Raw genomic sequence first — 15,402 nt, forward strand, 5'->3', positions numbered from 1 at the left:
AGCAGCAGACGTCAAACCTGCAGCACGTGCTTAGAAAAAACAGAACGATATCATCCGCTGGTGTGGATGTTAATATAGTTGTTATTACAGTTCTTTTTATAGTTATCTTGGTGTGAACGGGCCTTAACATTTTTAATGTTAACAAATGAATGCATACTTACTTTTTTGAAAAAACTTTTTTACTTAAATGAATTGTGACATTTTAAAGCATTTTTATGTGCTACTGTTCTTTAAAGAAAGAGTTGAATTAAATCAATAACATGATTAAAGCTGCTCAAAATGCAGAGAGAGCAAACCAAATGAACTCATGCTCAAAAACCTAATGAACTCACTCCTTGTTGTCCAAAACAAAAATCAAATACCTTCAGGCAGCCTATGATGTCACGGACAGGTGTGCATAATAAACATACAATTTATTTAAAGATACCGACCACTAAAAACTCTTCGTTCAACCGTAAGTCAGCTGTGGTCGTTCTGTGGCTTCCTGACATCCAGGTGTTTCCCAAATAGACCTTCCATTAAAGAAGCTCAGGTGCAGTGAGTGACGGCATTGTGAGTCAGTTCTCATTACCTTGTTAAAAGGGGGACAGAGACGGCCCCATGGGTGACTCATATTGACTCAGAGCTTTGGATGATAATTCATACTGTAAAAATCACTGCCTGGGCCTTTCAAATACACCAGCCCCCTCCAAAAAACAACTCCAGCATGCCCACCCACCCTCAGGGAGTTTCTTCGCTGTTAAAAGCAGATGAGTCACGGACGCCAGACAGAGAAGTGCCCGTTGAACGGGATTCTGTCAAACCTACTGTAAATCAACTTAAATCAGAAGCTGTGAATGAGGACACTCAGAGCAGCAACTAAAATAATTCCAGGGACTCTCTGTAAGAGAAGAGAAACCTAATGATCCCCGTGTGGGCGGACAAGAGAATATGGAGGGTTTTTTTCACTGGGAATAGAGAGCTAAGAGCTACAGTAAGATAGACAGACAATTGTGGTGATTAGCTGGGACGTGAATTCATAAAACATTGAAGTATAAACAAACAGAAATAAAGCTATGAGTTCATGAGTAAAAATACTTGTGCAAAATGTTAAAAGTACCAGATATGCAAGAATTGAATTCAAAAATCTTGATTTCTGCCACAACATTGGGTCAGAATTTGGCATAAACACCATGAAAGCATGGATCCATCCTGCATTTTATCAACGATTCACACTGGTGGTGGTGTTATTGTGTGGGGAATATTTTCTTGGCACTCTTTTGGGCCCCTTTGAGAACCATTTGAGCATTGTTTAAACACCACAGCCTACCTGAGTAGTGTAAAGCATCACTTTATGACCACAGTGTACACATCTTCTGATGGCTACTTTCGACAGGATAACGCACCATGTCACAAAGCTCAAATCATCTCAAACTTGTTTCTTGAACATGACAATGAGTTTACTAAACTCTAATGATCTCCACAGTCACCAGATCTCAATCCAATAGAGCACCTTTGGCATGTGGTGGAACGGCAGATTCTCATCATGGACACAGCCGACAAATCTGCAGCAACTGCGTGATGCTATCATGTTAATATGGACCAAAATTCCTGAGGAATGTTTCCAGCACACTGTTCAATCTATGCCACGAACAATTAAAGCAGTTCTGAAGGCAAAAGGGGGTTCGACCCGGTACTAGCAAGGTGTACCTAATAAAGTGGCAGATGAGTATAAATGTATAAATGATTCTGATATTGTAAGAATGGAAATAAAGTGAGTGAAAAAAGTCAAAACGTATAAACAAAAAAGATGTAAAGATTAATAAATAAATGAAAATAAATCAATAAATTTTTTCTATTGTGTTAAATTAATTTTAAATTAACTTTTGATTTAATTGAGATTTTTAGACCTTTTTATTAAGATACTTATATAAACCATTAGTGTGCAAAAACAATGAAACCCACATTAGTACACAAGGTCTGTTCACTTTGGCCTGTTCTTCCTGAAGTCAAAGATAGCATCCAGCCTGAGCACACTTAAGAGTGCGCTTTGTACTCTCGGGCAAGGCATCCTCCCCTGGGTCTAACATGAGATGCAGCTGACATTTTGTTCCCAAAAAGCTGGCACTTAAAGACATCCCACAAAAGCATCCCTGTCATTGGTCCCCTATCGGACGCTGATGACCGAAGAGATTGAGTCAACAGTCTGTCCCTATCTAGTGTCTCTGTCAGCCCATTACACTTGACCCTTAGTCTTCAACTCAGCGTCTTGCTTACAGCACAGTAGGCTACTGAGGCACATGGGACAACATACTGTACTGAAGGTGGGCTCATATGTACACTAAACAAACAAGCGGGACAAAGAAGGAGGTCTTATGTAAGGGGCTGGAATGTCTGCACATGTTTGGATGGGGCTGTGCTTGGAGAACAAGCGTATTCATTGTTGAAATCGACTGACTGTTGTAAGCTGTCCTTGCATGCTCGGATGTTTTAAAGTGGGATTGTGTGTATGCGTTTGTTTACCTTCATCCTGTCCACCACTGGCCTCTTCCAATACCAGGCTGTTCATGCAGTTGATTTCCCATTCCTGAACATCAGTGTTCCAAAGTGCTGGGATCAGGACACGATGCTGGGAGCTGGACACATATACAAACACAAAACAGACTATTACTTTGTCAAACTTAGCATATATTATAATATAGACCTTTTCTCCATATTTTCCACAATGATTGTTGGGGAAATTTTTTTATATTAACAAATGGCCCAACTAGGTTCCAAGTAACCATAGGAAGCAGCAGGAGAATGCTAGAGTGTCAAAAAAGTTTCCACAAAATATATTTTTTAAAACTGTCAAACAAGTGCTCTTAATATATTCATTAAATATGTTATTTGTTCATGCACTTTTTTTACATTCATCAAACTTCATAACATTATACTATTTTATTCTGCTTAAAATTATTAAAAATAATTACATAAATAAATAATTATACAGTGCTATTCTCAGCTACACTGTCAGCTTTATTTAAAGTAAATTTGTGATTCTAGATATTTCAATAGTTTGTTTTAATACAATAACAATGTGAAAGCCAATCATTTAAATTGTAAAATAATTAGTAATTTATACATATACATATATACATAATATACACAGTGCCCTCCACTAATATTGGCACCCTTGGTAAGTATGAGCAAAGGCGGCTGTGAAAATAAATCTGCATTGTTTATCCTTTTAATCTGTTTCATAAAAAAAAAAAAAAAAAAATTCTAACCTTTCATTGAAGTAAAACAATTGAAACTGGGAGGAAACTCACATTATGAAATGAATGTTTTTCTCAAATGCATGTTGGCCACAATTATTGGCACCCCTAGAAATTAGCGAGAGTAAAATATCTCTTAAGTACATTCCCATTCATATTTACGTTTTCTTAGCACACCAGGGTGACTAGGAACATGACATGTCTAGCTATGACTTCCTGTTCCACAGGAGTAGAAATATGTCGAATACACAAAGGCCAAATTCCCTTAATCATCCATCACAATGAGTAAAACCAAAGAATATAGTTCTGGTGCACAGCAAAAGATTGTTGAGCTTCACAAAAATAGAAAGTGGCAGTAAGAAATGAGCTTAAGCATTGAAAATCCTCATTTTTGCCATGAGGGCAAAAGTTTACCAACTAAAGATGTTACAAATCTGCCTGGAAGAGAGGACGTGTCTATATCGTCCTAATTCATGGTGAGGAGGAGAGTTTGAGTGGTCAAAGACTCTCCAAGGATCACAGATAGAGAATTGCAGAGATTAGTTGAGTCATGTGGTGCTGTTTGATAAAAAATGTTTGGCTTTCTGACCCCAAGTTGTTTGGGAGGGTTTCAAGAAAAATCCTCCAAACAAACGCCAGCATATTCAGTTGTCAGACATGACTTGAATTTCAAAAGGGACCGGATTCAATGGTCAGATGAAAAAAAAAAAAAAAACAGGCAAACAGGGATAAAAAGTACCCCATGCCTACGGTTAAATATACCGCTGGATCTTTAATGTTGTGTGCCTATATTTTTTTGCTGGATGTCCTGGAAATCTTGTTCAGATACATGGTATCATGGATTCTAGCAAATACAAACAGATTAAAAAAATCAAAACCTGACAGCTTCTGCTAGAAATCTTATAATGGGCCGTGGTTGGATCTTCCATCAGGACAACGATCCAAAACAAACGTCAAAATTAACACAAAAATCTGTCACTGAGCACAAAATGAAGCTTCTGCCATGACCCCAGACCTGAACCCTATAGAAAATGAGTGGGCTGAACTGAAGAGGAGAAGCACCAACATGGATCTGGGAATCTGAAGGATCTGGAGAGATTCTGTATGGAGGAATGGTCTCTGATCTCTTGTCATGTGTTCTCCAAACTCATTAGGCATTGTAGGAGAAAACTCTGTGGTTATCTTCAGAAAAGAAGGTTGCAATAATTGGGTGCCAATAATTGTGGCAAACGTGAACTAGAAAAAAACATTTATTTCATAATGTGATTTTCCCACAACTTTCAATTGTTTTACTTCAATGAAAGGTTAGAATTTTGAGAATTTTTTGAATGAAAGATCAAAAGGATAAACAATGCAGATTTATTTTCACTTCCTTGGTAACATTAAGTTTGACATTTTTTTTGGATTAAGTGACGTCGGCTGAGGTAGGTTCAGAAGTTGATGAAAGATTAGGGAAGACAAAAAAAAATGCATCTAGCATCTATAATCTACAGCTTTTCTAACAAATCTGACAGTTTTAGACCATTTTGACATAACCTCTGGATCAAACAGCAGCCAGAAAATGAAAAATGAAAACATTAGAGATTAAACAAAAAACTAAAATATTTATTTCCCTTTGCTATTAAAAGAAAACACTATCACTGTGTAACCAGCCCTCCTAACAGAGGTAAACCTTGTCTGTCTGTTCTTAATGTCACAGCGAGTTACATAAGTCCTGAAGTGGCCTTGTCAAGGGAAAAAGCCGTGCACAAACGGTCTGTCAAGGCTTTGCGGCTGGCAACACGTCAATGGGACTGAATTGGAGGAGGGGGCGAGCATTGTAAAAAAGTGCAAGGACACCCCAGCCCCTTTCATGAAGGAGTAACATAGTTCACAGTCTCTGATGACAGGTGACGGACCCCCTTGTCACTGAGGATACCAAAGACCCAGCTAGCACTGAAGTGATGTCAACTGAGTCTCCCATAACCACAACTCAACATGAGCTGTAGAAGTTAGTCATCCAAACCAGCTTAGGTTGGTTGGTCTGATGGTTAAATGCACATCAAGCTGGTTTTCACAGCTCGGGTTGATCGTTTTAAAGAGGTTTTGGGAACTTGAAGAACCCCTTTAGACTTTTTTTCTGGAAGGATTTTGAGAGTTTTGAGGCGTTTCTTCTCTTTTCATCGCTTTCTTCTTTCGGTTTCTCTCTTTGGCCTCCTAAGCAAGGCGACCGCTTCGTTCTCAGACGGCTCAGTTCTCTGCCTAGCAAAACTCCGATACTCTGAATCAGAGGGGAGCATTTAGGCTTGACCTTGCCGGCACTGACGTCCTGCCAGGCGAGCAACGTGAACCCGTTCCCTGATGTGTAGGAGCTTTGTGTTGACTGCCATCTGCATGTCAATGCCAAATATCCCCTTTGAAACTGGCAAATGGCTTCGTTTGCCCTTATAATCCTGTAAAGTGGCTGGCAAAGCGCAATGGGCTCTGCATGGGCACGAACGTCTCTACCAAGCCACAACAAATATCGTTTTTAAAGATCCATTCGCAAAGGTGAGTTTTAATATGGGCACATGACTATAAAAGAATTCCGGATCACATGACAAAGGATTCAGATTGGCATGACAACACGCAGGATTGAATAAAAGGCGACCATAGAAACAACTTAACAATATGGCCTGGCTTCATGTGTCTTTCAGATCCGCTATGTCAATCAAAGTAGTTCTCATGGCCACGTCCCCATGGTGACTGTGACATCATCAAATAAACACATCTGCTATGAAATGACTCCAACCAATATCTGTTTGAAGTCTGCATCGACATGAACACTTTCTCTTATTTCCTCATTAAACAAGAACTATTTCCTAAAAATGTACCTCGTAGAACTTGGACTAGGTCTCGGTTCTTCCACTGTTATGATGAGAAAGACATTATAATGAACCTGCTTGACTTCACTTGATGTATTAGTGACCATATTGGGAAAAGAAATAGCAGTTAAATTATCTATATATTATCAGTTTCCAAAGCAATATCAGTTTTTGCATACTTAAAAGCAGGTTTGCTTGATTTAAGGTTCTTGCAATTTAATGCAAAGACTAAAAGAAAAAACAAACCAGAAAATATTTAAAATATAAGTCAAATTTCTATACAGGCATCACAATTTCCCATATTAAAGCATAAATATCTCTGAATACTGCTGGCAATTAAAGGGAAAAAAAGTCTAAAACAAGGAACGCACAGTAATAAGATAATGATGATGATTATCATCATTATTATTATTTCCTTTATATTTATATTTATATTACCTTTGCCATCATCTTACGCTCACTTAAAAGTTAATCTTTAAAAACGCTAATAATTTAATAAAACTATTAAACATAATCTTTAGCAAATCTCAAAACAAATATACATCTTTTGATACTGTACGTTATAATGATGTCTAAAGTCACTTAAAATGACTTATTTTAATTTTCAGGCCTGGTTTCACAGACAGTGTAGGCCTTTGTTAAATTAGTACATTTAAGTAAGTTTCTCCTTAGAAGAAAAAAAAACATTACTGGTGTGCATCTTGAGACAAAACAATGTCACTGACATATTTTAAGAAATGTCAGTGCAAGTTGCTTTTAGTTAAAACAGCTCAAACATGCATTTTAGTCTGGGATTTGGCTTAAGCCTTCTGTGAAACCGGACATGAATGTTTTATTTTTAATTCATTAAAACAAAATAATATATTTTTAATATCAATCACAACATGAAAAATCATCTGCCGGATTGTAATATCGTTGCACTCACACGTCCATAGGCACTCGCAGCAGAACGGGCAGCACGGCGGCCTCCTCAGTCATGTTCATGATACGAGACTCCAGCAGCAGGATGATGGTGAGGCCAGTGCGAAATACAGCCTGCAGGCCTGCGGAGAGTATGGAGAATTGATTGGATCATGTTCGGGTTTTAAAAACTGTTTTAAAACAATCATTTGCTATTCTGTTTAGTGACTTTAATGGTGCAGAAATCACACACTTCGACTTTGATAAGCAAACATGGCAGCTTGACACTTGGGATGTTATTATTATAGTACAAAAACAAGAAAAAGGGGTGTAATACCGTGCAGCATGATAAGATCCCAGATGGCCAACACCGAGTCCCAGCACGGCAGAGAGGTGAAGAGGGTGAGAAACCACTGCATGATGAAATGCAGAGAAGACACCCCAAGAGTCTCCTAAAAGCAGACAGAAAACAACACACTCCTGTTATTATCTGACAATGCAAACTTAAAAGTCTTAACACGTAACAATTCTGAAAAAAGGCTTCATTATAGCATTTTTAGAAAAGATCATTTTCTTTTGATTTGGGATGAAATAAAACTTAATCAATGCATCACTTACACTGGTAGTGAATAATTACCCACATTTTAGTCTGTTCCTCACACAAAGCTCTTATAAAAATTGGAATACAATACACAATCTATACAGACAAACTTTTAAGCTGTTTTTGCACCCTGTTTGAAGCTTGAAAGCTCTAGTCTCCATCCATCATAATGGAATGGAAAAGAACGATTGGAACCCTCTACTAAACTTCTCATTAAAGAGGCCATATTATGACTGTAAATGCCCATTCACACCAAGAACGATAACTATAATTATATCATGGTCTGGGTGAAAACTCGATTCTGATTGGCTGCAGGGTGTCCGTTAAAAAGTGATAATGTACACCTAGGAAAGGCGTCCCGTCAATTTGCCTGATGACAGTTCTAAATGATTGCGCTGGCTCAAACTCACTGATCAACTGCTGCGGTCGGGTCGCTGTGGCCACGTTGCTTGGCAACGCCTGTATACGGGAGATTTAAAATAGTGCGCTCGACTTAATAAATAAAAACCCTCACGATTTTTACTCTAAAACACATTAAAGTATTATTAATTGATTAAATATTTCTTTCTTTCATAAGTGACCATGGTATAAGCGGGTTAATGCCCGACGAGGTGTCCATTGTCAGGTATTAATGGACTTCGGCGGAGGCAACCGCCTCGACGTCGTCCATTAATACCTGACAATGGACACCTAGTCGGGCATTAACCCTTACATATATTAGCATCCACACCAGTGGACGATATCATTATCGTTATCTGCACGCTGAGTTTTGTCGTCTGCTGCTTTAAATGTTCAAGCTCTTTAAAGCAGGGTGGATTGGCTGTCTATGTTTTTATCGTACATCAGCTAGAAAAATCGTTACGATAATGACACCAACGATAACGTTCCTCTGTGCCGTTATCATTATAGTTGTGGTGTGAACTCTGCTATTCTTTTATATTTAGAACAATTTTTAGAACTATATCTATATCTTTATAGCTATCGTTCTTGTTATGAACAAGCGCATATGCTCTGGGGCGTGTTTTCTGAAACCAACTATGATCGCAATTTCTGTCATTACCAACACAATTCAGTGGAACTTGCGTCCAATAGTTGGCTAACGGTGCTTTTGGGAAACACACCCCTGTTTAGTTCCTGTCTCTATGAAGCCCCCCCTTCTGAAAAGCACAATGTGCTCTGACTGGTCAGCTGGACTAGTGTGTTGTGATTGGTCACCCGCTTCGAGCATTTCAGAAATATAATGCTCCTTACCATAACAAAGTTTCAACACACTACTAAGTACTAACACAACTCAACCAGACCCCCCCACCCCCCCCCTTTTTTTTGCAGTTTATTTTTATTTTTTATGTTTAACGTAATGTGTATTGTGACGAGTACGTTCACAGAAGAAAACTGAAAACTACAATCAAGGAGTTTCAGGGAGTTCAGAAACAGTGTGATATAGAGTATTCTCCCTTTGAAGTGGACTTTGTGCTTTAACTTTACAGACCTTTTTTCATGCTCAAACAGCAACATTACACACTAAAGAAAATGCAGAAAGCATAAAAGGTCCTCTTTAATGTTAGTTACAATATGAGAGTGAGCAAATTACAGAATGCTTGATTATAACAATCTACTCCATTTAGTTTTAGGTTTGTAATCTGCAATCTGACCTGCCTATAAGTTTACAGCATCATCTTTTGTCCTGTGCTGCAGTCTAATAGCTCAGCTTTTTAGACAGCTGTGCTGAGTCAACACACAGAGAGAAGGAAATCCCTTAAGAGTTCTCCAAGCAGCACAAATGCTCTGAGGGGGCGGACAGCCACTACTATAAAAAAAACACAGAAGAGCTCATTTAAAAGCCCCCGGGAAAAGGTCTACAAGATACAGTGACAAATCTGTGAGAGGCATTAAATGAGAGAGACTTCTCAAGAGAAAGGCTGTGATCTACACAAACTCTAGAGGACTGAGAGACTGTGTGTTATGCAGAATGTGCCTGTTTTTATATTCAAACATTTTCCTGATGAGAGTTCAGGCCAGGATTTAAGACCTCATCTTTAAGGTCTTAGTTTCAAAGGAAGTGCAAAGGAAAGATAAGGTAGAAATAAAATAGAGTAGAAAAGAATTGAAATATTTAAAAATAGAAAACAGAAATATATATATATATATATATATATATATATATATATATATATATATACAGTGCTATGCATAAGTTTAGACACCCATACTAAAGTTGACTAAAAAGAGGAATAAAAAATCATCTTTTGGAAATTGAACTTAATGCCTTAATTAAAAAAAATAGGAAAAATCCAACCTTTAAGGACACCAATTTTCTTTGTGAATGAATAATGTATCGTAAATAAATAAATGTTCTTCCTTAAAATACAGGGTGCATAAGTTTGGACACCCCTATGTTAAATTCCCATAGAGGCAGGCAGATTTTTATTTTTAAAGGCCAGTTACTTCACAGATCCAGGATACTATGCATCCTGATAAAGATCCCTTGGCCTCTGGAATTAAAATAGCCCCACATCATCACATAGCCTTCACCATACCTAGAGATTGGATTTTTCCTAATTTTTTAAATTAAGGCATTAAGTTCAGTTTCCAAAACATGATTTTTTATTCCTCTTTTTAGTCAACTTTAGCATGGGTGTCTAAACTTTTGCATAGCACTGTATATATTATATATTATATATATATATATATATAAACCTGGAATGCAATTTCATTATATATACAGTACCAGTCAAAAGTTTGGAAACATTACTATTTTTAATGTTTTTGAAAGAAGTCTCTTATGCTCATCAAGCCTGCAGTAAAAAAAAACAAAAAGCATATTAGAATGATTTCTGAAGGATCATAAGACACCAAAGACTGGAGTACTTGCTGATGAAAATTCAGCTTTGCATCACAAAAATAAATGACATTTTAAAGTATATTAAAAAAGAGAACCATTATTTTAAATTGTAATAATATTTCATAATATTACTGTTTTTGTTTTTTGTTTTTTAACTGCAGGCTTGATGAGCATAAGAGACTTCTTTCAAAAACATTAAAAATAGTAATGTTTCCAAACTTTTGACTGGTACTGTAAATCTATTAAAAATTTAGACCATAATTCTCACCAAGTGCTGGAAGAGCAGAGGTTTCCTGTGTTTCAGGAGCTGGTGAAAAACCAAAGCTTGAAGTTGAATCCTGAAAATAAAATAAATTATTAAAATAGGTAAAAGGTTAAACTAGGTTTATTTGAAAGAAACAAGAAATTATTAATGCTACGCTAATATATTAGTGAGGCTGATTAATCAACCAATTGTTGGCCTATTTGCAATTATTGACATTGGCCGAAAAACAATCAACTTGCCTGATGTGCGATTTGCAAAATCTTCCAACAGCTTTGTCAACGGATGATTTTAGTGAATCTTGCGCAAATATTTTTTGAAAAACTTCTTTGTGTTACAATGAGTTAGTAAAATATTTGTTCAAAAATATAAAGCAGCAAGTAAAGTAGGAACCATTTTATGTGCATGTTTAAAGTTCACACAGTAAAGCTAAGGTCTTACTTCTTCATAGAGGAATCAAAGAGCTCTGAGAGATACTTGGGCTTCTCTAACAGAGCAACCAGAGCCCAGAAAGCCTCTTCTTCAGACAGGATCATTAGGAGCACAGCAGCTATATAGGACATCCCTGAGAAAAACAAACAAGCCTTAAGGCATCACATAGTCCCATTATGGCCTCAATGTCAAGGACAAACTAGCTAAATTAGCTCCACAGAAGGAAAAAAAACTGCAAACCAAATTATGACCATGACATGCAATATCAACAAGATGGCACTTGACTGCCCTCTTGAGACTGAATATCAGTATATTCTGTACTCAAATATGTTTGAAAGGACCAATAAAGGCACAGGGACAAAGTTCAATAAGATTTCAGTAATGCCAGCGACCTCATTTGTGGAAGTACAGGCAGTTTTTTACCTTGTACATATCCAATCTGGGGATTATATCGGGCAAATGCGATAAGAACTCTGAAAAGTTTGGCCTGGCCCTCAATAGCCTCGGGACGATCCCCCATCAGAGTGCGATGAGTCGGAAATGACCTTCCTATGTAGACAAATATGGAACGGAACTGACACAACTTTTCAAAACTCTATATACACAATGCAAAGGTTATAAAAAGAACACATAAAAAAGGGCAAAAGTTGGCCGATATAGAAGTGTCAGGCTTTTTGTAGCTCAAAAGGTAAAGCACGGTGTCAGAAATGACAAGGATATGGGTTTGATTCCCAGTAAACAATCATACTTTGAATGTATACCCTGGTGCACTTTGGGTAAAAGGCCCTGCAAAATGCATTAATAGAAGTGTAAATCTACATGGGAAGTGTGTTTAGGCAGCGCCCCCATGTGGTTTTCCGAATATTGGCCAAGTTCAAATAAAAACACTGCCATCAGTGAAAAAAAAGTCACAGGACATTTCCCATTTTTTCCTGAAACAGTTTTTAGCTGTTCTGAAGTTTGGGGTCTGTAAGATTTTTTTTAATGGTTCTGAAAGAAGTGTGTTATGCTAACCAAATTTATGTAATAGAAAATACAGTAAAAACAGTAATGTTGTGAAATATTATTACAATTTAAAACAACCGTTTTCTATTTGAATACATTTTAAAATGTTATTTGAAATAAAACATCTTTTCTAACAACATATGTCTTTACTGTCACATTTGATCAATTTAATGCATCATTGCTGAATAAAAGTATTAATTCAAATAAAATTTTAATAATTATATAATTTAGATTTAATAATAAAAAAAAAATCTTACAAATCCCAAACTTAATATTATTTTTGATATTAATACAAATAAAAAGCAATGTTTCTTGAGCAGTAAATCAGCATATTAGAAGGATCGTGTGACACTGAAGACATCAGTGGACATCCAAAGGCAGAACTCACGTAGGTCGAGGGCGATCTGTTTGAAGAGTGTGAGGTCAGCACTGGGGAGATCCGACTGTCCGCTGCTGATCTCATTCTCTGTGTCCACTAGAGAGTCTATAGTAGAGATGATGCTGTACTCACTGACTCCAAGATCAACCAGAGGTCGACGGATCTCAGCCTGACATGCCTAAAGTAAACCAATCGGAATGGGTTAAAACAAGGCAAATGTCTCTGATTTGTTTGAATAATAATTTTTGATGGGGTTGCACCTCATAATCAAAAGAGCTAGCAGCTCTGAGACTGTCGATATTTAGGAGGCATTTCCAAACTCGTCCACGTATTGCCGGAGGAATACCAATACGAATAAACCTCTCGATCTGATTTTGAGGAAAAGGAACATGAATTATTAAACACAATAAAACATTACGTAAATCATTTTAAATGCAGGGCAGGGCTGAGCTGGAATTGGGTTTGGAATAACAGGAAGTAAAAAAAAAACAACAACAAATCAACAGATGAATGCAATTGGTAAAACACAAGTCATTCATTTAAACTAAATATGCATATTCATTCTTATGTATTTAGTAGATGATTTCTCTGAAGATCATTTTTTAAAGAATATACTTACAGATGATATAAAAAAAATTGTGAATGCATTCTCAATCCTGAATAAACGTCAACATATTTTGAGTCTTCTAGAGAAAGATGCACACCTGATTTCTGCAGATGAAACTGGATCCATTCCAGTAAGTGAGAAATTCACACAGCTCCTTCACTTTAACTGGATTAGGCTGAGGATAACTGATGAAAACAGTTAAAGATGCTCCTAATGTTTTACTTGTCGAGTACACATCACAGCATAGTGTTTATTCACGTGAACTGAATTATATTTCGAGTTATGGAAATGAACTGAAAGCTCAACTAAACACATGCATTGAACACACAAAACAGGAAGTAACATATACGTAAGTGTTACCAATACTCGTATGTATTAGTCAACATCTACCTGTAGTCATGACATCTGTGTTGGAGTTTCCTGACTCTTTTCTTACTGAGAGCAAAGCCGAACTCATCGAAGCCTACAGAGCTGCTGCTCCGCCGTGAAGTGCTGCTCTTCCCGCTGCTCGAGCTGCTCACTCTCCTCAACATGGTTCTCAGGCAATCAGTTTGATTTCATTCTGCACGCGAGTCCTTTTTCATCCACGCGCTGTACACTGACTGTAACCGACGCTTGAACTCAGCGCCAAGATGAACACAATCAAACTACTCTTCAAAATAAAAGTCTTGACTCTTGACATATATCGCAAGACAGTCACACATAATAATATATATAAAATAATTGATATAAAAAAGAATAATAATAAAATATATTAAACTTGACACATTTAAAAATGTAATATTATTTTATAACATATTTATGGAATCTGCTTTCCTCTTGAGTCAGGATTGGTTAGCTGGTGAAACCTCAGGATATGTTTATTATTCTATATTTCTGAGTCATTTACATCCCTCTGGGTGGCCGAGGACCCCCAAATATATAAGCAATATCACACGAGTAGAGTAGCCGTGGGATATGGCTCTATGTCAGCATGTGATGTGATTCGGCCGCAGGCAAAGTTCGTTCTATGACTTCATCATTATGTCATCGCGTTTAATAGTATTTACATTTTTATTGTAGGCTACTACTGAATTCACTTTTTTTTCATTCAGTATTTAAAGGTTCAGTGTGTGGTATTCAGCGGCATCTAGTGGTGAGGTTACGGATTGCAACCAACAAAAGTTACGGTGGCCGACAGGAAAATGTCATCGTCTGAGACAACAGAGAGTAACCAGTTCAGCACAAAGATAAATTAAGAAATGATGTTTACTTTATTATTCAGTAAAATGATATGTTATTGCGAATATTATTGTTACTTGTTCATCATTGTGTCAGTGTTTTATTCACTGATTTAGCAAGCTTCCTTGCACGAAGAACAACATAACGAAACGAGTTTGTCAGTTTAGGGCTACTGTAGAAACATGTTGGTGCATTTCAATATAAGGGGACCCGCGGTGTATGTAGATGGCTTTCTAAGGTATTAAAAACATAATAGTTCATTAAGTAAGGCCTTTATACGCCACTGAAAACATAGTTATGTATATGATATTGCATTTCTGTCAACAGAATCCTCCTAAATATTACACAATGCACCTTTTAAGTCAAGAGTCAATCCAAAATCCATGAATGGAGGCAGATTGGTGCCATCTGGTGGAAGGAAATGAAGAACATCACCTGTAATACCATCATGTACCCACTAAAATGCCTGTATACAGTCACTGAGAACCAAGATTTTAGGTTTTATATAACTTTCTCTTTTTTCATTTGTTTGAAATGTTAATATGGTGTTTTTACATTATTAGAGTCCAAAGCATTTTGTTTCTCATCAAAATTCATAAAATGTAAAAAAAAAAAAAAAATGTTTTATCAGAATTTAACCCATCTAGGACTGATCTATTTTACCCTTAGTTAAGTCTCTCAATTTTGCAATTTACGCCCACACCGTTCATTTATGTGTATGTTTGTCTATTTTGTACTCTTGATGGTTTAGATTTCAACCTCATTGCTATGTGCTTTTTTGCATCGTGGATGATTTGTGGATTGTACACTCAAAACATTCTCTGTATTTATATATTTTTTCATATTTCCCATTCATTTCCGATAGCTAAGAGTACAAGTGTGACTTTTTTCTCTCTTGACATTTAGCCTTTTACAATCATGTCAATTTTTTCTGTTCTGGCCAGTGCCACAAAAAAGTACCAGGTTTCGTAATCATTCCGATGGAGTTACCATTTAAAGTCAAAAGTGACTGAAGAGGACCAGAGGGTTAATGACATAATTGACATTACATTACACATGGATTCATTAAATCCA

The 15,402-nt window shown here is 36.9% G+C and overlaps 1 protein-coding gene across 1 annotated transcript in view; it reads right to left on the bottom strand.

Moving 5' to 3' along the window:
• LOC308684525 (USP6 N-terminal-like protein) overlaps positions 1 to 13,763 on the bottom strand; it is a 39,649-nt gene extending 25,886 nt beyond the window's left edge. The window contains exons 1-10 of the mRNA XM_081355778.1: positions 13,498 to 13,763; positions 13,205 to 13,292; positions 12,761 to 12,868; positions 12,510 to 12,678; positions 11,540 to 11,665; positions 11,126 to 11,249; positions 10,691 to 10,760; positions 7,317 to 7,431; positions 7,005 to 7,122; positions 2,503 to 2,615 (exon numbers count right to left, since the gene is read on the bottom strand). Coding sequence (XP_081211904.1) covers positions 2,503 to 2,615; positions 7,005 to 7,122; positions 7,317 to 7,431; positions 10,691 to 10,760; positions 11,126 to 11,249; positions 11,540 to 11,665; positions 12,510 to 12,678; positions 12,761 to 12,868; positions 13,205 to 13,292; positions 13,498 to 13,640 — 1,174 coding nt within the window. The 5' untranslated portion in view covers positions 13,641 to 13,763. The remainder of the gene's footprint in view (positions 1 to 2,502; positions 2,616 to 7,004; positions 7,123 to 7,316; positions 7,432 to 10,690; positions 10,761 to 11,125; positions 11,250 to 11,539; positions 11,666 to 12,509; positions 12,679 to 12,760; positions 12,869 to 13,204; positions 13,293 to 13,497) is intronic.
• Between the last annotated feature and the right edge of the window lie 1,639 nt (positions 13,764 to 15,402).

This window comes from Scardinius erythrophthalmus (genome assembly GCF_964197995.2).
Source record: "Scardinius erythrophthalmus genome assembly, chromosome: 24".
Lineage (NCBI taxonomy): Eukaryota > Metazoa > Chordata > Actinopteri > Cypriniformes > Leuciscidae > Scardinius > Scardinius erythrophthalmus.